At 43.3% G+C, this 26758-nt stretch overlaps 1 protein-coding gene across 3 annotated transcripts; it reads right to left on the reverse strand.

The window, feature by feature from the left end:
- Positions 1–1969: 1969 nt before the first annotated feature.
- On the reverse strand, positions 1970–25788 carry LOC118781162 (SPRY domain-containing SOCS box protein 1-like). 3 transcript variants are annotated; one of them, XM_036534073.1, is made up of 3 exons: positions 25670–25788; positions 6611–7502; positions 1970–2943 (listed from the first exon to the last, which is right to left on the reverse strand). In XM_036534073.1, exons 2-3 carry the CDS (start codon positions 7302–7304, stop codon positions 2816–2818), a joined length of 822 nt encoding a protein of 273 aa, XP_036389966.1. In that variant the 5' UTR covers positions 7305–7502; positions 25670–25788; the 3' UTR covers positions 1970–2815. The 3 variants fall into 3 exon arrangements, with proteins under 3 accessions (XP_036389966.1, XP_036389968.1, XP_036389967.1); XM_036534075.1 differs by lacking the exon at positions 25670–25788 and adding an exon at positions 25216–25261; XM_036534074.1 differs by lacking the exon at positions 25670–25788 and adding an exon at positions 24059–24799.
- Between the last annotated feature and the right edge of the window lie 970 nt (positions 25789–26758).

Below are 26758 nucleotides of genomic sequence, written 5' to 3' on the forward strand. Positions count from 1 at the left end.
ATTTAGAAAGGAGCTGGAACTGGGTCAGGGATCTAATTACTGAATTATGCTTTCATAGATATTTAATAAATTACTGTTAGTTTTTTCAATTATTCTTCTGTCTGCACCATTACCTGTAGCCTCAGGAATAAAAAATAAAACCTAGCACAAAAACCTCACTTCAAATAGAAGGAAATTTCAAAATTAAAGTTTCAGGAACAATATTCTATTTCATAACCATTCCAGTAAAATGATTATCAAGAGTATGGAGAGTACCCTCCATTATCACTTTAGAGATTCTACATGCCTATGATGCAGCATAAAAGTGATTACAAAGACAAATACAGCAAAATGTACAGGCCTATTACTTTCAAAAGAAATGTATTCAAAATAAATACTAACACACTATCTATGGATCCTTACATTTTCTCCTTACATGATCATGAAATCATAATTGAGCTGGTAAAAGGACTTATGGAGCACGCTATGCTTTTTTTTTTTTTCCGGTTGCCGTTATGAAACAGGTATCACACAGTGTGACCCTGCGTTCCCCTCTGAGATGCAGGAAGAGTGCCTCTCTACTTCCTGCCGCTGTCACAACCCTGGGCAGGGACAGTCTGAACTCTATGACACAGGAAGCTGTGTGACTTCCTGTGTCTGCAGAGGCTCTCTTTCCCATCCCTGCCAGTTATAGCAGCATCACCTCGGGCACAGGAGAAATATAACCTCACCGGGCCAGCGCGATCGATGACAGGTCAACAACCTTTAATCTCTTATGTCTTAAGTAAATAAATTACCTTTATAACGTGGCAATTATTATAACATATCGGCAGCACTTAGAAGTGAGTCATACCAGGATGAAAAGGACAGGATGGGCAAGGCAGAAGACCTTTACAGAACAGTTATGGTGTTTAACTGCAGGGTTATTGACTTCCCTTTAAACCCAATGGACTGTAGGTCAATCTTGTACCAAATGTCTTTGCAGACATATCCCCATTTCATTCAAAACTATACTTCAATGATGGTAGAAAACAAAATTGGTTGACACAGAAAATGATAATTTATAATAAACTTTATTAGGTAGTTAACATTATCTACAGCACGGAATCCAAAGAAAATGATACTGTGCAGGCCCGACAGTAGGACAGGAGAGGAGAGGAGAGGGGAGCAGCACTGAGCATCCATGCTTAGCAAAGTGAACACCAGACAACTACACTCACACGTCTTAAAAAAAAAACAAAAAACAAAAAAAAAACAGAATTTGTTAAGAGAAAAGCCTATGAAGAGAAACATGACTTGGCAATTTTTCAGCCTCCCTACGTCAAGGCAGAGAGGGCTGCACTATATTTTCCGATTTGTCATTACACCACGTGGCCTTCCAGCGAGAAATTTTCACGACGGATGATTCATTGACAAGGCACCATACAGCAGCGTAACCACATATACAGTTTTAAACGTCTTAACGCCATGAACCCCGCTTGCCCTTCCCTTCCCAGCTACCTAAGCCTCCATTAAAACAGTCTTCACATACCCAATACAGACACACAAAACCCCCCACAAATTTCAGGACACATGATCAGATTCATTGTACAGTCATTTTTTTTTTATAAAATAAAGGATATTTAAAAAGCTGTAAGACTTCCTGATGGGCATATGCTACAGCACCCATCACAGTGATGTGATCATTTCTGTGAGAACCCACTTTAAACGCAACCTTTTTTTTTTTCCTGTAAATCTGCGATGTTCCAGTATTACGCGAACAGGCACTTCATATGTGAAAGACACAAACCCTTGTGCTTCCTGAAGACAAAGAGGGGAACCAGCTCCTCAGCTACACTGAAGCCACAGATATCTGCGTATGTGGTGTGTGTGGTGAGTGTCCGGGCTGCCCCCAAGAACACGCAGCAGTACTCAACAAACAGCGAAACAGCCTACATGTATGACTGCAGGGAGCAGAGGATCCATTTTACAGTCGAATTACAGAATTACATTTTTTTTTTTTTTTAATCTGACAAGATGACAAACAAGAACCATGGCGAAACCCACAGGTGATTTTTAAAAGGTTCATTCTGATTGACAACGCCATTTGGTAATACAGGTGACTTTTTACATGATACGTTTCCGAATATCAGCATCAACGAAAGGAGGAGTATTTTAGGTCAAGTGCCAGTTGGTCTTGAGTCTTAATTAAGTTGACTGACAGCACCAAAGTCCTCTATCAAAAAAAAAATGCCAGTTATTGGTCAGCCATCAGAAGAAAAGTCATTGTCATAAAATCCATAAATTAGATGTGTCTTGTCAAAAGGAGTTTCTCTTTAAAAAGTGGGAGAAGGAGATGATCATGCATTCATTTAAAAGAGGCCATTTCATAGCCCTCTATCGGGTTCAACGAAACCCATTAAAAAGTCAACACACAGACAGAATCACATGGACGGCCTGCTCGGTCTTCAGGGTCCTCATCAACACAGAAAACGTTCGGTGCACCTCTATAAATACTTCCAGTACATGTTTAAAGCAAGCCAGGACAAGAAAAAAAATAAAATTCATTAAAATAAAAAAAAAAAAAATTGATAAATCTAGCAGATCTTAAGAGAGGTCACAACTGTAAGCATTTCATACAGGGATTACAAGTGTCCTCCGAGCAGTAAAAACAGCCCAAGTCAGTGGAGTGGTGGTGCGGTGGCGAAGGGGGGTGGGGGGGACGACTGAAACAAACCGGATCCGATAAAAGGTGTCACTGTGGAGACGGCTCGAACAGTTCGGGAGGAAGAGCGCCATGCCGTCGGCCCGTTCTGCGGGGGGGAGCAGAAAGCAGGGGCACACGCCCCCCCAGTCATCATTGGTAGAGCAGGTAGTTCTTAAGGGAGGCGGGCAGGGGCAGTCCGTGGATCTCGCTGAGCCGGTCCCTCCCCAGCGCCATTCGGACCGAGCGGCGGCACAGGTCCATCAGAGGCAGGGGCTCCGCTGTGAGGAAGAGGAAGAGGAGGAAGAGGAGAGGAGAGAGTGCTTAGAAATGGAGCAGACATCAATAGGAAATCCATGAGCACAACATTGCAGGGGTAAGCATGGGAGCTCGAGCTGATATGGTATTCAAGTCATCTCGTCTTTGTGAAACCAACCCCTTGTGCCCATTTGAAAGCAGCTTTATAAGCCTGGAAATAATCCCTCTGGTAAGAAAGCTGCAATGACAAGTTTGAGTCTCTCTGTGAAATGGTGAGCAAACTGAAATACCGCTCTCAAAGGGCTTAAGCTGGAAATGGATGGGGAGTGACATTTCAAATTCAACAAACACTCCTGTGATGACAGGCTCAGAAATGACCTTTCTTCTGAGCTAGTAAAATCGACACTGCTAAGTATTATTTATCTTGCCCAACAGTTACAACAAACTTGATTATAGTTTCCCCATGCATCTGCTTTCACTTTCATATATATAGTTATTTTAAACTAGAAAAGAAATAATGAATCCATTTTCCAGAATGGGAATGAACAAATTATTCCAATTCAAAAGGAAAGTTGAATTTCTTACTTTGAATATATGTCTTCTTAAATGTCCATTGTAAAAGCTTGTAAACTAATGGATAAACCCAAATGGTGAGAAGAAACTAGTAACATATTTAACCATTTAACAGCTAAATATCATGTTTACTTTGTTCTGGAACACCAAACGGCTTTTTGTTCCACAAATAAAAAAAAAGTCTGTTACAGCACCACTTCAAAGGCTTCCTTGTAAGGATTCACATCACAATGTAGGAAATGAATACTCAGAACAGCCATTAAAACACAAATGCAGCAAAACGCAAAGCACTGTGGGTAATGACTCTTGGGACGACTGAGCCCAACAAAGGATTGCCCAGACTAAACTCAACAAAACCCGTTCGGGGGGTTATGGCCTTTTGTTCCCAAACGCGGCCGCCTGTGTCAAGACGCAAATGTTTATTCAAGGTCAGACATCTGTGACCTCGGTTTGAATAACTGGCGGCGGAGACAGGTAGGCCCTAATGTCTGACCAGTCTGTCAGCACGTCACAGCAACATCTGAATCACCCTCCGAAAATGTTACTTTAAACTCAGGACGTGCTAACTAACGCCGCTGTGGGCGTCCAGATCTGTTAAAAGGAAACATAGTACACATATTCTGACATAACAGACATCTCACTCAGCCAAAGCTGGGTCATAAAGGCCAGTAGCTCTCACAGCCTTCTACTGAGGAAAAGGGGAAAAACTTCCCAGAAAAAGAAAAAAAAAAAAAAAAAAAAAACACAGGAACACCTGTATCCTGAGTTGCTGTGTCACACTACTGTAACATTTTAGCGATCCTTCTCTCCTGTGGTTTAGATCTTCGTCAAAACAACCACCCCACCCTGCTTCACTCAACCTCCAGCCGCCTCACAAAATCAAGCCTTTCCTTCTGTCTGAGTGCCGAGAATCACGCCAGCAAGTAGTTGCACTTCACTGGTTTGGATGAAAAGCACTTTTAGGGCACAGACTACCTCTAACTAAACAAAAGTGCATGCTTGTGGTGGCCTCACTGGACTAGCAGACTACCATTTCCCCCCTAATGCTGATTACCAGGATCCAACATTAGCAATGGAGTCTACATGCCCCAAAAGCCACCATGTCAGCAGCGGAGGGCTTTATATTTGCACCGGGCAGAGCCACCGTCTACAGCCCTCATTAAAATGCAGGTCAGATCCTGCCATTGTTTCTTTATACATATAGGAGGTTCAAAGCTCAGAAAAAAATCCTTTTCACAGTCATCTCATATATATATATATATATATATATATATATATATATATATATATATATATATATATATAGGTCATACATGCTGAGTATGCCAAGGGTCATATGGACTGAATGTACAAAGGCAATCCTTGTATGTGTTCTGCAGTTACATCACACTCACTCACTCACACACACACACACACACACACACACACGGCATATCAGTGATGATGTATCAGTGAGGTGACTGTAGATTCACACACAGCAGTATGTGAATAACCCCCCCCTCCCCCCCCCGTTCCACTCCTCATCGACACCAGCTTTGCGGTGCACTCTGGAAGGTGACAGTGATTTATCAGGACTGCACACTCGTCCCGCGGGTGAGCGAGTGGCCCCTCATTGTCACAGTGGCGGAGAGAGGACCAAGTACCCATCAGCCCTCCCCCTTGGGGCTATACGTCCCAATCCATCAGCCCTGACTGCCGCAGGTAAATGTGATCGATAGCAGGGGGGGGGGCTGGTGGAAACTGACAAAACAGGACAGCAGAACAAAGACACCTCCAGAGCAGCACTGAAATGGGTGATGCCTCCAATCTATCAGGCTGGAGCACCAGACGTGCAATTCGTTTTTAGAGCCCTGTCAGCGACTCTTCAAAGCATTCGCTTTATCGGTTTACACGCACAAGAGGCTGCGCCTTAAACATTCACTAGCGTCAATACAGTCAATTGATGAATCAAATATACTGGACTTTTTTTTTCATATCATGGCCAGATTCAAACACAATACTATATTTTATGTATGGAAAACACATTTCATAATCATAGCACAGGAAGAGGCCAATTGCAAGGATGCATTTGCTGTCAACAGCAAACAGGTTGTTGGTGATTCCTTTTCCACACTGAAGATCATTCAGTCTCTCAGCAAACAGCACTATAAGCTAGGCCATTCCAGTACTAAATACTGTATTGATTCCAAGTTTATGGGGCTCGCATTTGATTCATATACGCCCAGAACATACTAGCTAGGTTAATCTCCCATAAAAAGGCAAAATCTTACTTCATTTTGGACAAAAAAAAAAAAAAACATACTGCGTGAATGGACAAAGTGCACTGTACTAAATGAGCAACAAAGAGTGCCCTGACACAGGTATACATCGCTAGCACCACGTATTTGCACCAATGCGCCAATTTCAGAAAATAAAGAATGATAACCCAGTGATGGAATTTACTGCGATCATTCCATGAAGAGAAAATTTACAGCATATGCAAGCGGCTGTCGCACTTGGCGCAAGTTTCCCGGCTGGGGTGCAAAGGTAAACGATGATATAATAGGCCGTTATCAGGCCTGCGGTACAGTAAACTAATTCACAAGATTACTACACTGGCAGCTGTGAGAACAGCTCTGGAACAAGAACAGAGCACTCAAAGTCACTCTTTTCACGGCCTGCTGAGGCTTACTGCAGATTGTACTATGCCTGGGTTTAGCGAGAATCAAGGCAAGAACTGTAATACTTACAAACTGTAATCTCAGCTTCTGAGCATTTGTAGAAATGTTTTTTTTTTCTTCCCCTGAGAGTACTGGAATAAGGAAATATTTTCCTGTGTAGGTCCACCTATCTGACACAGCGGTGGTGCGTTCTGCACTGCAGACAGGGCTAAGCCGGTTCGCGCCGCCGTCCTCACTTCTACATCGAGTCACACGTTAGCCGCATGACTCCTCACAGCCCACACAACACATGACACCAACCATGAGGACCATCTACGAACAGGACCAATAGCAATAGCAATAGCAGTAGGGACAAGGTGGTCTTTAAAAAATTTAGCACCCTAAACACAACCCCCCCCCCCCCCCCCCCCCCCTTCATGAGACAGACTAAGGCATTGGACTTGAAGGAAGTACTTACGGTCGAGTCCGTTAATGTACCGGATTCTGATTTCACAGTGACCCCAAACAGCGCTCACTACAGGGTACAGTTTTTTGCCCTTAAGTCCTTTGAATGCGACTCCCAAATACTGTCCGTCCACAATGAAACTTAGCGTCCCCTCGTCCATGTCCAAAACTACTAGAAAGGAGTCGGGTACGATAAAGGTCTCGTCTGGTTCCAAGAAAGCGGGATAGGTTTTACTGGGCTGGTTCTTGCCGTCGTGGTACAGTTTATTCCTGCCCAGGTCCCAGCCCCAGGACTCGCCGTTGTTGCCTACTAGCGCCGTGTACCCTACGGAGTGCAAGGGGGCATCGCCCGTGGCCACGCCCACCACCGCGTGGGTGCCCCGCTGGCGCATGGCCCAGCTGATCTCCCAGACGTGAAGTCCCCGTGTGTAGCCCACCCTGCCCCGGATGCCATCCGTGCTCTGCGCCACCGGATGCCGGTGAAATATCAGCTTGTTGTCCTCCTTGACGAAAATGTTGAGGGAGCGGTCGTCGTTGTTCCAGGAGTGTTGGACCTGGACGTCCTGGCTGGCCGGAGGCATGTCCAGCAGCATGTCCAGTCGGGCCGGCTTGGTGTAGGCCAGGGCCTGCAGCTCCAGCTTCAGCGGCCGAAACGCCGGGTCCCGCATGTCAACTGTCTTGATTCCTCCTGGAACCTTCTGCCCCATGCTCTGGGTGGATTTAAGAGCGCTCTTTTTTCCCCCCGCCTCAAAGGAAAAAAAAAAAAAAACCAAAAGAAAAAAAAATCCAAAGCTGTGGACCCTCCCCCACAGCAGCGGCTTTTTCTACCAATCAGGCGGCTACCCCGTCCTCACGGTGTCGGTTGTTGCTAGGAAACTAGGTCAACACGTGTTGGTCAAGCCCACCTGCGGAGATTAGAGGAAAGAAAAATGCAAAGTGAAGCTCAAAGTTAATCATTAAAACAAGAAAAATATTTTACCAATCTCCTCTTTTCTAATCATTGCCCAGACAGCAAGCACCTCAAAAAATGAACAAACATGCAATTCTCCTTACATGGTGCTAACTATATCTTGACCCTTGCGGTTACACCCTGAAAGTCACATGGTCGTAAAACTGACAGTAATGCTGTGGAGATGCATGGATGACTACATGCTTCACATAGTGGAGGACACGCTACCCGGGTGTTTCATAACAGTCTCAGTGTTTCCCCTGGTTTTGTTTAAGCCTAGTGGCAGCAGCAATCACTGCTTTAAAACGGTGCAAATTCAGTGAGGCTGTGGAAAAAGGTTGCCTTTAAAAATCAGGGGACAAAAGAATCCTTCGTCATCGCCGTCAAAAAGTAGTAAAATGTAGGCTATACATAAAGCTTCAATTACAAGGCAGTGTGACTGATTCCATAAACCGTGGTCCATCAAATGCATCCTTGTTCTGTAATGCTCCAAAGTCCTGGTGTGCAAGACCTTACCCAAGAACTTCATCTAAAAGGATGCTGCCCGCGCTTATTAGGCTTTCAAGGCAGAATGGCTAAAAGCCCTACATGGAGTAACTGACTGTGTTCCACACAACATGCTCAGGTGTGGTGTGAGGGTAAAGCACTTAATCCATGAAGGTGGGTGGAGAAACACACATTGGTGTTGGACTTTTAACTGTAGAATGAACACACTGTGATAAATCCTAAAAATCAATCTTTGTATGCATTTAGCGGAGTCAATGGGAAGAACCATGCGTACATATGACTTTGTGCTGTACTTATACCGTACTATTCTTTCTTCCCTCATATAATGGTATTGCCTGCTTTCACAGGGTTTGATCATATATTGGTCACAGTCCACAGGTGTGCATAAATTAGGTCAAGTCTGAGGGAACACCCAGCATAGGAGGCAGATGTGTTTTTTTGCATGTCTGCAGTGTTCGCATGGCTGTGGAGAGACGTGAAGGCTGTGAAGTGTGCAAACTGCTTTTCACGGGTCTGGGACCGGGTCCCTGGTCACGTCCTGCCATGACAAATACAGCTCCAAGACATGACGTGTGAAATACTCTTCATCACTCTCAGACAAACTATAGCCATTACGGCTGCCGGAGGCGTTTTTTTTTTTTTTTAGCTTCACTTAAGTTACTGGATTTTTGACAACATTCATCTGACCACTGAGTCAGCATCTATTCAGCGAGAAAACTCCTGCCTGATTATGCATATTCCTGTCCACTCCTACTGGACACAAGTCAGATTACTGTAGCAGCCTTAACATTAGTGTTTTGAACATGACATAGATGTGATATTTTAAGATCAGAAACAGGTTCCATGTACTGGAAATGTAAATGGTTTAAGCATAAACATTTTGTGAACAAGTGCAACATGATGCATACAGCCACAAACACACTCATGGAAATATGCTGGACACATTCAAACAGGAACTGATTCACAATGAGCTCACAAATCAGGTCTACAGAGCTTTTGCAACAGTCATTGCAAATGCACAGTCATCAGTGCAAGGTTCAGCACATTGTATAGGACACACAATTGCCATCTATGAGTTTCCATTGAGCATTTCCTGACATGTGCTGGTCATTTGACCCTTTATGCCAATTATGTAATGGATTGTAAACATCCCTAAAACAAAGGAAATTGATGTATAAATCAGAAATGTATTTACCAACCACTGGTTCATTAGATGGGCCACTCTTACACTGTACAGGTCTCCTTTACTCCCTTACACATCTTGAAGACCATGGCATGGAGTGTGGTATTGCACTTACCAGAGCCTCACCATTTTTTTTTATTTGCCTACTTCAGGTGATGTATAACTCGAGCATGAACTTTTCCACAATCACAGAATCACAGACAGAACTGCAGGACTGACTTTTCTCCAAATGGAATTTCCGTTTTTGAATGGAACTGGAATTCCATCCGGAGTGGAACTGGGCATTTCCAAGTGGAACTGTGTCACCTGAACACTCGTGTAATTTAATGCTTGACAACTCGGCACAACAAACAGCAAGCACTGTCCAATTATTTGTTACTAATAAACAGGTAGGCAGGTCTACATGGACACAACTGTCCCAATGCAGAAAGCACAAATTAGTTAGCTTTAACGCATTCAGTCTGCAGCCTGGCCATGGTGCATGCATCACCTCTACACAGCCAACGTTGATGGCAGTGCCATTCCGCTTCACAGAAATGTGCTTGTCTTTCACTTTCCAACTGTCTGACAGCTTGACTGAAGTGAGAAGCTGCTAGGCAGACAAGAGAAAAAAAACCTCAAGGTTTATGCCCAGAAGAGCAATTATAGTCTCTGCATTAAAAAGGGGGCATCTGAGGAAGATTTTAATGGTGTATTTTAAATCTTATTCAAATACATTAGCACCAGTGGATGGGGAGAGAACATATTTCCAAGTTGATTTGGTACTAGTTAAAATAAATAAATACATTAAAAAAGCAAAAATAAAAAAACCACATTCCACCATTTTCAAAAAGGAATTATCACTTTTAAAAACTAAAAAGTGGTGTGAACTGACAAAGTTTATATATAGCTTCACCTTATAGTCTATATTTGTGGGTTACAGTCTATATTTGTAAACTGCCTTGCATCTTTTTTTTTTTTCTAAATTGCATCTAATTCTTACATAAACTTTTTGATGACTTCAAGGCATAAACAGAAACTTTGGCGAGCTGTAGGCCTATTCTGCTCTTCTGTACAGTTCTGTACAGTTGTTGTCTTTCAGTTTTCATGAGACATGACCAGCATTTCAGCAGGCTAGTGGCATACAGACACAAACAAAAAGGTTACATTCATTCATCAAAAAGGAATAACTAACAATATTTTAAGAAAAATTAAATACCTTACATAGGTCGCATTTTATGGCTTACATTGAATCTACCTGTGCATACTGCGGAATTTTTTCTCCAACGTGCATATGTACCATTGGCATTTGGGTGGAAGGAACAGGAGATTTCTCAACTGCAAATACAGTCCTTGCCTTTCTATGTGCACTCATACTATCAGTATAGTTTTTATATTCTTCCTGCCTCATGCGACTCCATTTCAGTTAATAAACTACCATACCCTTCCAAAACACAAACAAACTCCTAGCAATACTAGGAAATACGAAAAAAAATAGGAAAAATAGAATGTTCAGCCATTTCCTTTTATGAGCTTGTCTAGCCTGAAGATAACAGGAAAGCCAATATTAAAATGTCTGGCTTTAAAAATATAAAACTATGCAACTGTGTCTTTTTGAAGGAAACCACAACTGGCAAAACTCGGCCAGCAGCCACGCTGGCAGGGACGGAGGGCCACTGGGACAAAATGCTCCACGCTGTGAACGGCGAGATGCAGACGGGCAAAACGTGACACCTCACCGTCCTGGGATGGAGGGACATCACCCACGACTCCTCAGAGACCTCCCCAGAGATGAGCACAGGGCGGCCCGCACTTCCCCACAACGGCGTCCTTCAATATGTACAAATTTACCTCGACTAACCCCACGGCACAGCCACATTACCACTTTCACACATCAACAGAGTGGAAAAAATACAGTCGCGCTCCACAGCATGAGTTCAGCTAATTTTGCAACCACTATGCTGGCAACACGTAACTCAAGATGTATAATTCAAAAATTATATACTGTATTCCCTCTCATTCAGAAAAGCAGGTCGGGAGGAACAAACTCTTGGCAGAAACAAAAACTTTGGTTTTGCCCCCCCAACAACAACCCCTCTGCCCCCTGCCTGATTTCATTTATACTAGCGTAACAGAACTAGTAGGTGTTGGAGTATCTTGTTCCAGATTTATTAGTTCCAAACCCTTTAGCACTGAGCTTTACAAAAATACTACAGTGGCTAAATAACATGGATTGCCATTTCTACATTAAAACCCATTGCCACAAATGTACAAACAAAGCAGTACATGCAGATGTAAGTGTTTTTTTTGTAATTGGTCTGCAAATAAATGAACATACTGTCAGGTGCAACCTCCATCACATCTAACAGCACATGTGGCTCTCACGTAGTGGGAACTTCATAACACAAACAGTTACGGAAATAATGGGTTGCTGTAGGGCCCGGCTCTAATTGAATTGTAGACAAGAGTTCATTGAGAAGCGTTTTGGCCCCCACTCTAATGCGAGTAAACAGACATTTAAATGGGTCATGTCTTTCCACTGACAGCCAAACAGAGGGGAAGGAAAAGCAAGCAGTGGGTGGCGAGTTTGTGAATGTAAACAATATCCTTTTTTTTCAATGTCTGTCCAGCCTTTGGAGAAAATGAAACATGTTAATTTGCACACTCTCCGTGCCGGGTTTAACCGTTTCCTCTCCCCCCAGCGCCTGCAACCACCCCCCCCCCCGACTCCCCAGTCTACTATGTTTAAGTGTGTTTCAGTTTGACGTTTAGACGCAAGACAACAAAATTAATTTGGGAAGGAATTTATACACATGTACATTACAAGGAAAGTGAAATATGAGAGATCATTTGGGGTGGGGGGGTGGGGGGGGGCAAGGCCACTGGAGAAAAGCCACAGCTGGCTCTCTGAGGAGAGATCAACAGCAGCGGTGAGTTCAGGCTGCAGGAATGTGTGGCTGTCTGGCTGGTGAACACTTGTCGATTAATAACTGCAGGACAGACGGTTCCGAGGTACAGGCGGGGTAGGGGGGGGGATTGCCTGCACTGTAACGATCACACTGTGGGTCTGTCTGCACTCGGTGTGGTGCTACATTTGTTTCATCTGATGCATGCAGATCTTAAAACATAACAGACAATAAAAAACGGATACGATGCACTCAATGGCACTAACATAACATGTGCAACTTCATTTCTTAATATCTAAAAACAACAAAAACAATTTCACTTCTTTAAAAGAAAGCACCCAGCTCTCACTTTTTCCTGGTGCATGTTGTATCTTTAAAAAGGGTTTTTTTTTTTTTTTTTTTTAAGGTGTCTGCAGGCCACAATCCTGCAGCTGGTCGGGGGTGTTGGCCCGCCGTTTTGGGGGCTGATTGAGATGCGGAATGGGTTCGGTGGATGTGCAGGACCTCGAGGGGGGGGGAACACTAGCGTCTTTTGTTTGGACCGGCGAGCCCACATTTAATCCTCATGCAAATAGCGGGGCTCTCGGTGGACTTTGCGCTCTCGTCCCCGCTCTGTGATTTGCAAACTGCTGTCCCTCTCATTTCTGTCCCCTGCGCTCTCCTGGTCAACGTCCCGCTTGCACATTTTCGGTCCTGAAGACTCAAAGACTGAAGTAACATTACAGTCTCCCCTTTATGGGGTTGCTGACCGTGTGGGGGGGGCTGTCAAGAACAAGGGGAGCCGGGGTATACAGAGGTTGTTCACAATCCACTTCAACACGCGTCTGTATGTAAGAACGACAGTGAAAGTGCTATTGCTGGCTTCCAGCTCAGCATTAAAAGATAGTAGATTATTTTTCATTTCTCCCTGGTATGCACAGGCCGGAGAGGCCCAATAAAATGACAGACAACAAATCAACAGTCTGAGAACGTGCTCTTGGACAGTTTTTCTCTGGAGTCTGAAACATCTGGCCAGCAGATGTAAGCGCAGAATAGAGTTAAGAGGGTAACTGACCATCGATCAAAGTTTAAATCACATTTAGGATCATAGATCAAGGATATAAGTCACAGAGATGCTGCCCTTACTCTGGCCGCAAGTTGCTAGGTTTGTTAATGCGGCACTGAGCAGACAGGAATTTTCTACACCTATCCTAAATCTCTACATTTGAATTCAAACCAACCCTCTGAGGGCCTGACAGAGGAGGCAGCCTGTGTGTACAGGTTCCAATTAGCACATTTTGATCCAGGATTAAATTTCTACACCAAAAACGTTTTGTATTATGAGCTCGAGGAGAGCGGAAAATAAACGCCTCGCCACAAAAGGCCAGGTTGAATAGGACAAGTTTTAACACTTGGCAGCGTGGGGGTGGGGGGTGTGCGCGGACTCGGGTTAACCCTGGATTAAAGGGGTTTGGCTGTGCCGTAAACGCCAACAGCTCAGCATAGCTCGCTCCACCGGGGCTGAGAGAGTGATGAACACCTCCTGCCTGACTGTTCCACTGGCTAGACAGGTTAAACTGGTCCCCCCCCCGTCCTTGGGTGGGGTGCCAGGCCGAAACAGGTGCCACGCCGTTGCCATTCGTGGGACGGGATGCGGTCGGCACGTGATTACACATCAACCCACGGTCTGCTGCCGCCGCCGCCGCCGCCGTTCCGTGGCCAGACAAAACGAGAGCCACACGCCGCCCTCAGCCCAGCAATCAGCCGAAAAGGCGGCCTTGTGGGATGCAAGGGAAGGCTCAATTCTCCAGCTGCACTCGCCATATGATAGTTTACTAAAAAACATGTCGGTGGCGTGGTGCACAGATCCAAATTGGTACACATCGACATTTCAGTTCCTGCAATCCCTTTATTTTTCTTTGGCATATAGCTAAAAAAAAAAAAAGAACTGAAAACATTATGCAATGTCAGTGTACGGCAGACATATGTATAACCCGTAAGAGAGCAATCCTAAAGCAAAGGCTGGTATTCATGAGCATGTCACCTCTTATTGCCTTCCCTTAGCAGCAAAGCTTGGCTATGCAGTTCTCATTATCAGCCCTGATAGTACTGGAATCAGTGAAATGTTACTCTACCAAGAGCTCACCAAGACTAACAAATATGATTAAAATCATCAACCACAAAAAATGACAAACAAAGCCTTCAGCATGGACCACATCAGAAACGGTATTGAACAGTGCTTTATGTAGTCCCTCAGTTAATGTTCTCAGTTTCATAAATTTAAGTTATAGTAACATCAGGAACACCAAACTGCTAGCAGTGAACCTGAAAGGTTCACTTTTGCTGAAAAATGCTTTGTTGCTTCACTGCTCCAGCCTGCCTTTCTCTGAAACTTCAGAGGCATCCAGCTCTTTTGGTGGTTTTAACAATCATTTAGTGATTATTACATAATCATTTAGTCCCCACACAGCTAGGCAACACAAAAGGTCACCCAAATAACCGTTTTAACGTCTGTATTCTTACACACTTTACATAACATGAGCCACACTGCTGCGCTTCAAGACGCCGACCTCTGAACCTGAAGAACAGGTACCTCGCCTTTCAAATGTCGACAAGGAGCACTTATTTTTGCTCATGCATGCGTGTGTGTGTGTGTGTGTGTGTGTGTAGCCCTCAAGCCCTTGTTTGAGGGGTATTCAGTTAGTGAGCAGCTGTATAGCAACTGTAACCAGAGCATTGCATGACACTGTCATCCTTGAGGATCTCCAGGCAAAGGAATGCTTGTTGACTGCAGTAGTCTCAGAAGCAGCTAGTTTTGTGTGATATTCTTGGCTAGGGTAAGCAGAATATTCATTGGCAGTGGAGAGCATGTGCACTGGGTGTAATTTTACACCAAGCAGGTGCGTCTGAAAAGGAAAAGGAGGGGGAGGGGGGAATATTCTCTGGAAGACACTGGCTGCTCGGGTTATGTTTGCATAAGACAACTGATCACATTGTCTCTCAAAACGTTGGCCCTTACTATTGAATGTAAACACTGAGTCATATGCTGATCACCAAGCTGACCCATGAGGCTACTGAGAGCTGCGCGTGAGAGTGTGCGTGTGTGCGAGTGTGTGACTGTATCTGCGTCTGTGTGGGGAGATTACCCAATATTACCATCTGAAACGCGCATGCAAGCAAATTTTCTCTCCGAGGACAAACTTTGATATCAGCAGAATAAAACGCAGAACTTGTGACATTAAGAGACACACAGTATTGCTGCAGCAGGGAAGGATGTGGTGAGGGAACTATATGTACTGTAACATTTTCAATGTGAAATGTTGGTTACCCATAAAACATATTCACCATAATGAGCCTGTCCAACAGCAAGTGCACAAATTATATCTCAGCTAGTCCTGTGGCTCTGTATGTGTCATCAGTTTGACTGAAAACTGACAGGCAGTCTGCAGTATACAGCTGTTGTCAAAGAGGGCCAGGGACAACCAACATGTCACCTTCACAGCTACCTACTGCATTAAGAATAGGCCCATGTAAAAAATACCCTGTCAATGTCATTGACCCTACTCAATGAACTCAAAATAAGGGGTTAACAGTTCCTCTTTTGCAGTCACCCGGGTGGTACATTCTATGCAGCAGGAAAAGCCTTTTTGAGCAACACGATCCCAATACCGATGATGTCATTCTGAAGTGCATCCAGCCCTGTTCTGGATTTTCTTTTTAGAAGTTACAGGATTCCAAAGAGAATAATAAGTACAGAGGAGCATGGAAAATCTCCACACTGAACTAATCTCCTCCCTGTTTCTGGAGCAACCAGGTCTACATCTCCCCCTGAAAACATGGCAGGGACCTGCCATGCACCCTATAAATAACCAAGCTAAAGATTCAACACCAGAGAGGAAACACGACCGCACTGCCCAATTTCCGAAGAAGGGAGTTAACCGTAGCTTTATTTACCAACACTGTGCAAACAAATCTCAAAATCAATGGCTTTACTTAATGAAATGCTCAAAAAAGGTGAATCTACCGCACATGGACCGTAGACAAAATTACAACACCCTACTTGAGACGGGGAATTTCACTGACCCGATTTCTGAACAATGTGACAACACACTAAAATGTCAAGCTAAACAAGCCGACATATAACGCTCACAGCTTAGACTATCGATTACCAGCATTCGAGTTTCGACGTCCAACCTGGCCAAAAACTCGTTCCAAGATGTATAACCAGTTCAGCTGAATACTGTGAAAACACACAGAGAAGAAACTCCTTCAAGCTTTGATTAACACAAAAACAAGTGGAGACAAAACACCCTCACAGACAAGCATTAAGCTACTTTTACTGTTGCATTTTGTTGGATGGTTCCATCATAATCATTCAGTTTCACTGTAGCGATATCACGCGAATGAGTGACACAGAGTGTTCAGATGAACAACTCTCCTCCGATACAGTTCAACAGAACACCTACCCTTTCTACGCACTCTGCACTATGAGGAAAGACTTCACGTAGCAGCAGAAAACATAGTAGTCACTGCACTCAAACTACTGGGCTGGAGAAAACTGTCCCAACCACAGAACCATAGAGATGCTTCAGAAAAACAGAGATGCACACAGGACCACTAGAACTGCAATCCTGCCATAACTTTACCATAAGAGCAATGCTTTTTCTGTTCCACCACATTCCATATAACCATCACATCCCATATTTGTGCCATGTGAGCTTGCAGTAAACTGAAACAAACACTCCTGACACCCTCAAAAACAGATACAGAGAACTTTTTTTCCAAAGCTGTTAAGAGGCAAGTCTTTGTACATAATATAGTTTACCAGACTTGTTTTGAGTTTTCAAGACCAGTGCTTTGGAACTGCTGAAACAGGGACACAAGCTTGCCAGGGAATATTCTGAAGCAAATAACCACCTAGCATCTAGATCTCCCACCCCAGAGACCTGTGCCATGCCAAAAAGAATGCTTTCGATTAAGTAGTTGTACCATCTGCAGTTGGTGCACCACACAGGCCAAGAATAAAACATGAGGCAGTAGTCACTACAGGCAATAAAATGTTTGACACTCTACAGTAACTACAACTTTTCCCCTTGTTTAGCACTCACTTGAGCTCACCCTCGAGAGAATCCCTTGCCCTGTACGGAGTAAAGTTTCTTACAAGCAAGTACTAAATAAACAAAAAAAAAAAAGTCATGGACATCACTTCGGAAAAAGGAGAAAGGACTAATGGCCAAGCTGTTATAGGACACTTCCTTGGAGAGAATAAATTTCCACCCCAAAGTGTTCAGCTCCTGGTGGACCACGGTCAAACAGGTTTTTCTAATTCTCTTCACATTACAAACACCACCTGAATAAGGGAGTGAAGTTACACTGGTTCAATCAAGATACTGATGACTTCAGTCAGGTGGTTCAATGCCTGGCCAGAAAGAGACCTTGCAGGTGGTGTTGCACACAGAACAAGGGTAGAATACCGCAGCATAAGGAAAATGTCAAGAAGCTACCGGAGAGATTAAGTAATATCTTAAATGTGCAGTCTCCAGTAACTTACATTCCATAAGGAAAGAGACTCAGGGAAAGCATTTTGTTGGCCATGCAAAGCCCTTGTAAGTCATCCTTGGCAGGGCTATGTACCCATCATGCACTTGACATTTTAATACACTGAGCCAAGTGGAAGTGCGAATGACACATCTCAAAGAATAAGGACTCGATGTTACCATCTGTCAGCATTAAGTACAGGTCAGTCATTTCTGTATTACATAACTGCCATGAATTGTTCCAAACCTGTCAGCAAGAGCAGTCAGCCACGAGGGACATGTAAAAAAATAATAAAATGATCATTCATTCTCAGGGAGGGAAAAGTACCTTCAGCAGGGCCCAGTGTGCCGAGCGTGGCGATAAACACTGGGTTGCCATGGTAACCCCTCGCAAACTCCGATCTAGGTACAGTGGATTCTTTCAAGGCAGGCACCAGCAGTCGTTTCACTAGCGGAGCCTGGCCGTTCACATTCTCCGCTTCTCAAGTCTAAACATCAGTCACTTTTCCGAGAGATCAACTTACAACTTGTTCACCTTCACCTTTCTGGTAGATGGAGGAGGGGCTTTTTTTTTTTTGGGGGGGGGGGGGGGGGGGGGGGGGGGGGGGGGTCAGGGGTGGCTTTTTAATATCTCCCACAAAAAAAAACAAGCTGTGAGTGATCCCCCGCTGCAAACAGTGTTAACATTAGTGCAAACCCTCAGGATGAAATCATTTTAAAAAGTTAACAGCTACCACATGTCTGAGACTTCACACCACAACATTGGCTCAACGGTGGGCCTGAGGGACAGCTACTGCACAGGGGGCCCCTGAGTAAAGGGACAAACTCCCATCATGCCTCTGCCCTTTAAACTGAGCTAACCACCAGAAGGGGATGTGGTTGCGTCCACCATGTCACATTTCATTTATCTGCATTGAAACCTCTAAACCCTCCAAAGTTAAGATGTTTTCCCCAAGCAATGAACTTTCAAAACATATATTTCAGTGTATAAGTTCCAAGTAACACACTGACAACAACAACATCTAAACCGGGCAGCTTCCACTAATTAAAAAAATTACAAAAAAAAAATAAATAAAAAAAACTAACCACATATGCCCTACAAGACAGAAACTTCAGCCCTGCTTTGACCTGGCTGCCACTGTCAGAGATATCATTAGGATTTACATTGTTCAGGCAGCCAGACAGATGGCCAGAGCTGGTACGACAGGGCACTAATCCATCATGGCAGTCACTGGGAGTCTGAGTCAGTGTAGAAAATACACCCACAGGAAAGATTTTTTTTTTTTTTTTTTTTTTTTAATCTGTCCCCCCCCCCCCCCCCCCCCCCCAACTTTTTGGAAGGAATAATGTTCTTTATTCAAAGTAACCGAAATGTACTCACATTTTGCTCACATTTCGCAAATGGATTCTTGAGGCATTTTCTGTAAATTTTAGCTCCGCCGAACTTGCAGTGGAAGTAACAGAACATTTGCTTAAATTCTTTACTCAAAAGTTAAGGTGCACTGCAGTTAGACTGAGCTGGGGCAAGCTTATGCAATCAGCAAATGCTGCGAAACTGGGAATTTTCCTAAAACTGAAGGAGGGCTTGAGGAGGAGGGCAATCTCAATCAGACAGCATGCACATGTGCAAGTGCGTGTAGACAGCGAGAACACCCTTCCTTTCATAGTACAATTACTGGAAGACAACTGGAGGAAGAGAGGTGAGCTGGCCTGTAAGCCCAGACCAGACACCACAAAAAGGACAAAAAAAAAAAAAAAAAAAAAAAGCTTAGGAGCATGACAATTGATCCAAACAAACTATGTAGACACCCTCCCCCCCTTTTTCTCAAATACAATAGCACTGAATGTTACAACATTAAATAACTAATTTACCAAGCAAAAAGACATTTAATATTTTGAAATTCTGCTAGGATTAAGACCCACCGAGACGCCTTAATCAATTCGTTACACCATCTTCAGAAGCTTGAGAGGGAAACGGTAATACTGAGTGAAATACCAAAGCATGCACTGAACCAATACAGCTGAAATGCATACAGGGCATAAGCACAGGTATTTGGAAATGCCGTGAATATCGAGCAAGTGTCCTCTCCCTTCACATCGTGCACAGTAATCCATACCTATCAATGCAGGAGAGAGGATGACAGAGAATCTCCACATAACTGGAAATGTACCAATTAATGTTTCAAATTTTAAGGTACTAAAATGGAAGTCACTGTTTTATTTATGGTTTAAATAATACTGCGTAAATGCAACTGTGATCTAAGGCTTAATGATGGAGTGAAACATAAAACACCAACTCATATCCATTATTATTATATTTATTTACTATTAATTAAAATCAATTCAATTCAGCAACACTAGAATTCTTGACTGGAAGGTACATTTTCTTACACCTTATACAAAAGGTCCTTGCGATGTCCATTATAAAGAGGTTGAGAGTTGTCTGACAATCTTCATGCCAGCTATTTTTAACTTCAATTTATAGCTGCCAGAAACTGAATATCCTGGAACAAGCAGTGAAATGTTGAACAGACTGCAGCCTGGGAAATGCTACACTGTCTGAGGCTAAAACGGAGCAAAGAAATTCTATTTCCGTTACATTTTCTGTAATATATATATCCCTGGAAAAGGCGCAGGAGGGAACTGTAGAAGCTCATCTCAACCCATGCTGGACAGATGGTTTACAAAAATAAGGATCACAGGTAACACCATGTAACAGGCTAGTCTGACAACACAAGTCAGCAGTTCTTCTGTATGCCCTCTCAGGCATGTCGATTTGCGGCGAGATCTTCCCTGTAATTCATTACGCTGTAGATACACTCAGTTCTCTCCCCCTCAGTAATATCCAGCAGGTTGTTTGAATATAAAACAATGCCTACAATCCTGTATAGCTGGATTCCACTCGGCGCTCCAATGCTCCCCGGAGAGAATAGCCTCCGACACATTACTCGAGGTGAGAGGTTCGTGAGGATCTATTTTCAGTTTCCTCCAACAACCCCCTTGACAGAATCTCATGTATAACAAGGCCTTTCACAGCCTCTCAGCAAGAGACAAATGGCTCCTCTCAAACTGCTGGTCTGGCTACACTGAAGACTGCTCCCAGGTCAAAGGTGACTACCCAGGGTAACATACAGTCCCCTACCTGGCCAGCTAGAAACCTTCTGAAAAAACATAAAACACCTGTACACACAGACAACAGTGGAGAGTAGTTCCAGAGTGTTTTGGCTGCATCCACTGCTGTGCCTTCACATTCAGGTACACACACCTACCGCTGCTGGGCCAAAATGCAGGTTCAGTCCAAGACAAACAACGGCACAAAAGGGAAGGACCAGTTAGTTCAGTTTAGGCCGATTTACCATTTAGCGGATGGCAACCTTGCAATACCAGATGCCCCCCCCCAATGCAAAAAATGCATTCTGAACCTGATCCACACTTGTGCTCTCAGGTCACGCTAGTTGTACTAGGGAGCCCTATAAATAACACTATCTGTAGACTGTGCCCAGTAATCAGCTTTGTAGTCGTGAGACCAGTACAACCCTTTACACCGAGTTTGTCAACACAACACTGCACCTTACACAAGTGCTCTCACACACACACACACCCTAATCAGCATAATTCACTGGGAACTCTATGAGCATCTCAACTGCGGACGTATTAAAGCAGAATTCAGCACACACACACAACACATTTCTTGGTTATCTCACGCCGCCCAACACTAAACAACCAATGCAGCCAGCTGCCAACAAACTGCCCGCACCGACCCAAAAGACTAGGGTACCCAATCGTACAGGCTTAAAAGGTATCGATTCAAAAAATGCACAATATGCCCCATTGTGAGAGCAAGAATAAGAAAAGCCTCCAGTTTTGCCCCGGCTCTGCTGTGGACAAGCGTTCCTCTGTAAATCACAAAGGGGTATTCATTCAGGCTCTCTGCAAGAGAAGATAAGGACCATTTGCAACCAACTCATCCGACCTGTCTGCGTCCCGGGAGCCCGCAGTTAACTCAAACCAGGTACACTCCGCTGCTCGCTTTCACACCAACCTTAAGAGCAGACAAAACACAGGCCATGCAATCTACACTCGAAACGCATTAACTGATGCTGGCTTAGAACGCTTTGCGGCAAGTTTCGTACATTAAATCTCCCTGTCAGGACAGCTAAATCACCAACTGAACTGCACAGTGAGATAGTACTGTCAGTGGCACAAAAAAACATTTTGATAGAGGTGGCTGTTCACATGCAAACCTGCATTAACTGACAGAAAACAAAAGCAATGCACACTCAAATACAATAAGCTTAAAGGGACAGCTGGGTTGAACAAGTGCATAAGCAGTAAAATGTCCTAGTTACTGGAGAGAAAAATGATCTTGGCTCCCTCTCATTCCAATTACAGGCCACTGTGTTGGAGAGATCATTGCAGTTATTATATCATATACAGCTGGATCATCAGGAGAGAGACTTTTAAAACCACCACAGGAAATAAGGTACTATACAGTATGTCTGTGGGTGGGTCTCATTTGAGTCTATGCGGGGCATTTTTAATCATTTCCAATACCTCTCCATGTTCGGACAGCTCCCTGTGAGTTGGGCTGCTGAAGAAACAGTAGCTCCCAAATGGCCCCTTTGGTAAATACAGTCTGTAATTTTGACCATACAACAAAAAAAACCCAACACGGCCAACAGGCAAGTTATTCCTGGACTTGAAAATGACCATAATTTCCTTACATCCAGTAGTGACCAAGTTAAGACATTTAATTTGCTTTGGTGAGAACATTCCTGGATATGTTACACTTAAGTGGACTGGCTCTCACACAGCTTGTCCACTGAAATGTAGGCAACTGACATGGCCTTTCTGGCGCTGGAGCAAAACAGATGATTTTTGTACAGAGACGCATCACGCTCTGATTCTTGTTAGGAGAATATCAAAATAAGATAATCCCCACCACTGTCCAGAAGTCTGTTCTTGAATGACAATGAATAAAAGGCATGGACCAAAGCTGGGAGTCCTACCTACTGTATGTGAATAATTCCCCCAAAACTTGGCTCTTCAGTCAAATACAATGAATTTATTGGTGCACTAATAAATAGGTAGACTATTCATATGAAAGCAAATTCAGCTTAAATCCATATCATTCACAGTGAATTTTGAATTTGTTTATCCCTCCATATCCCTCCACAGTCAGATGTCAAAGTCAAGTGAGACATACAGAATAATCAGGGATTTCAAAAAAGTGCCATTTATCAGTAAAATGGTCTAAAATGAGAGTTTCACGAATTATATCAGACAATTAGAAGTTGTCAAAGCATTCAAGAATATCAGTTCAATTTAAAACTAAATCAATTACAATACTTTTCACAATGCACTGTTCCTAAGTTTGGAACATTGCCTAATGGACTTCTTTGGAAATACGTGTTTGTGTACACGCTGTTCACAAGACTGGGGTTAACCATGAGCTCACTTCAGTCTCGCTGTCTAGACTTCGGGTACCACACTTCCTCATTTCCAGGTATTATAAGACTCATTTCCCAGAGAACTGAATATATCACCCTCTCATCCCACCACACGACTCAGCTGCGCGAGGCGGGATTTCAAGAACATCCCCTCCGCTTTCCTGTGCCAATTGGTTCCTGCCCCGGTCCCCGCCAAAGCATCCGACTCACACATTCCATGGTTCAGTCTAACTGAGCGCCGCTCGCTAAGGCTAATTCATCTCCTGAGTTCTGAAGTCAAGACTCAGCAAAGCAGACCAGCTGCTATAGTACGGCGCTGACATACAGATGTGCCAACTATCCGAGTCTACGCTGCTCACTGTACACCTTATCACCATGAAGCACCTTCATGCATCAGCGTTGGCTGCCAAGCCGGAGTCGACAAGTTACTTAAAACATGTTAGATTGAAATAGTATCACTGTACCAATCTCTTAATAGCCAAGTTTTAAGTTATATGATACCCAGTACTTAAAAGAAATGACTTACGTTTTATGTCACCATGTGCTGTCAGAATGAACAACATATGACATCAACCAGAGGCAAAGCAAGTCTTCTGCATGGTGCCAGAGCATGACTGGGTCCATAAACTATGTATTCGCCTTGACAGAAGAACTTGGGGTGGGTGGTTTAAAATTCAGTTAAGGCAAATGAAATCTTGCCAATAGGGCATTTCACTTCTTGAGGAAACACATTATTTAAAACTTGTGCGGTGACTGTACAAAAGGTGACACATGGAAAACCTGCTGTTCCTCTTCCAGGATCAATGATTAACCATTTTTATTTATTGCCACGTTACACTACATGCGATAATTTTATTTCTTTTCTTATTTGAGAAGGATAACGCCCAACATTAGAATACGAGATAGTTCTGTCCCCTTGCGTTCCATTTTAAACAGGCTGCCCATTGTCAAAACATTGATTTCTCCTTTACCTGCATGCAGAAATCCATTGCAACCTATCCATGCAACTGCCACGTTGAAGCTCTCCCCGTGGGTGAGCCTCGTCTCGCGCCTCACCCGCGGCTTCGCAGGTGGAACAGAACGGTATGTGTTGCGCGGCTCAACGGAGAACTGGTGTATCGTGGAACTCCACACTATCTATGCATGCACATACGTTTGTGAAATCTGATGCTTTCGCACCGAGTTTCCTTGGCTTTTGGAATACCCACTTCCTTGTCAGCAGCTAGTAGATTTGATAAGCAATACCAGTACCCCAGGGATCTACTGTCAAATAATTCGTATACGCTGGTGGTCACTTAACTAAAATACATTTGCACAACCGAGGACGAAGTAAGACACCCTGCTTGCATATCAGCATCTGGATGAGCAAGAGTTCGACCGAAAAGTAAAAACTTCTATGTGCGTTTTAATCTAATTTTTAAGAGTCATGAATAAAGCCATACAATTCGGGAGATGCAACATCACCTCGTAAGTGTTAACAGCAAGTAGAATTATGCCCCACGTTACCACGATGAACCCTGTTTGAGCAAAGAAAGCTGGCACTTAGCTTGCCATTGTGTAAAATTTGCCGTTGAAGTGAACGAAAATGCCAATAATCGCATGTTGTCATCAAGCGAATCACGTCCTGAATGCAGAACCATTTAAAAACATCGACCAGACCTTTCCGAAATAAAGCTCTCTGGCCAGTTATTAAAAAACGCATCCGTGTTCGACAAGAAACTCGCTCACAAGGCAAACCTGTTTAATTTAGACGCACAAACAAGGTGATACAGCCGTTTCGCAACATAGCTAAACAAATGTAGACCATCCAGTATTGCAACACAGTCAGCAATAATATCATATGGTGTTTGTTTGAAACGAACTCAGCCCAAAATCCAACATGCACAAAGCATTGCCAAGCGATTTTCAAAATGCAATTTGATACATCTGCTTTGCCAAACCGAAAGTAAAATTGGCAGAACGCGCTTATTTTGCAAAGTGTGGAGTCTTCAAAATATATTTGGATAATCATTTGACTTGCCGAATCGCCTTAAAAGTTTGAACTAAATGTCCGAGCAATGAATAATCGACTGTGGCCATGTTCGCGTGTTTCGACTACAGTGCATCAGTGAAGAACATGAAACCTTACCTCTCGTCTTCTTTTACTTTTAGCGAACCTACACAATGCACCGAATGTAAGCCCGGCAGAATGTAAAGACAGACTGAACAGCAGAAGTATAACTGGACTCTTTTCAGCGTACACGTGACATAAACTGTCTCTTCAGATATTTAGCTAACAATAAGTGCCGAACAGCGTCCTAAAAAATGCCACCGAAAGCACCGCTGTTTAAATAGTCCACGTATCACAGAATTACATTAGTGCGGCAACTGAAGCCGCGCGAAGAGGCAGACAAGTTTAATATTGCAACGATTTCGCCTTCAAAATATCAAACTCAACATTAAAAAAAATATTTTAACGCCCGTTTTCTTTCAAACGGCTTGCACAAAGTAATCCCTTGTGCCGAAACACAAACACCTCTTAATTTAGAGCAGAAACAAACGCATGGCTAAAAAAAGGGTCAAAATGATTAATATTACTTTACCTGTAAAAATTAAAATCGATAAATAAAAGCTGAAACGCATAAAGTGTGGGTAACAGTCACTCCCCGATAATTCCTCTGCTAGTCCATGACTATTCGGTTATCCCCGCTTCTTTCTTTATTTAGGGTGGATTTGTGTTGAGTAAAATGATGGCTGCTACTGCGAGAGAAACATCTCTCCTGTCACGTGGTACAAATAGCTCCCAGCTGCTACGCTAAAGCTTCCACACTGAACTACTCGGGTTAATTACCACGTTTCACCGGGCGTAGCACCTATCATAGGTTTTGTTAATTAATCGAGCGAGTACAGTTTATGCTATTTGTTGTTTCCATAGAGGTTTTATTTAGCACGATTTCTGTTAAAAAAAAACGATAATTTTCGCAAACTACATAGCCTAATTCAACACTCGCCGCAGTACATGCAGCCTATATGACATGCACCAAATGCAACCCTCAACGATTGTCCTTCCAAACTCATCTTACAAACGACAATCATTCTATGATTTTAAAGGAAAATGAATGCATCGTATTTTACCAAAGTGCCATACAATAGGTTTCGGAGGCCTCTGTTTTGTTTGTGCTTTTACATTGATTGACAAAATTCTTAGAACTAAATCACATTGTTTTGCGCATATTGAAAAGACTGGCCACAAGGTGGCGCATGCAAAGAGTGGCACAACCAGCATTGATTGGGATAAGGGAATATAACTAGTTTTATAATAATTAGTTTGTTTACTTGGCGTTAGGAAAGAGTCCTGTCACTGCTAAAACTGCTTTTGAAATTTAAGAGTAACGAGGCCAACACGTGTTCAGTTTAAAAAACCCTCAAGGGTTTAAAAAAGCCAATATATTGTCCATGTGATGTGTGATCCAATATGTACTGTAATGAATGTTATTTAATGCCAGTATGTGAAATTAATAAATTTCAGGAGGTATTCATATTGTAGCATTTGAACATCAAACAGAACACTTAGCCTAGTGCCATTAACCGAGGGACCTGTTTGCTTGCATTTGATTGGTCAACATGACATAGTCAGTAAGACATCCACATTTAATTAAACATTAATTGCAAATAGTTGTCGTAGTTTAAAA

This window comes from Megalops cyprinoides, chromosome 7, assembly GCF_013368585.1.
Source record: "Megalops cyprinoides isolate fMegCyp1 chromosome 7, fMegCyp1.pri, whole genome shotgun sequence".
NCBI classification, from domain to species: Eukaryota; Metazoa; Chordata; class Actinopteri; order Elopiformes; family Megalopidae; genus Megalops; species Megalops cyprinoides.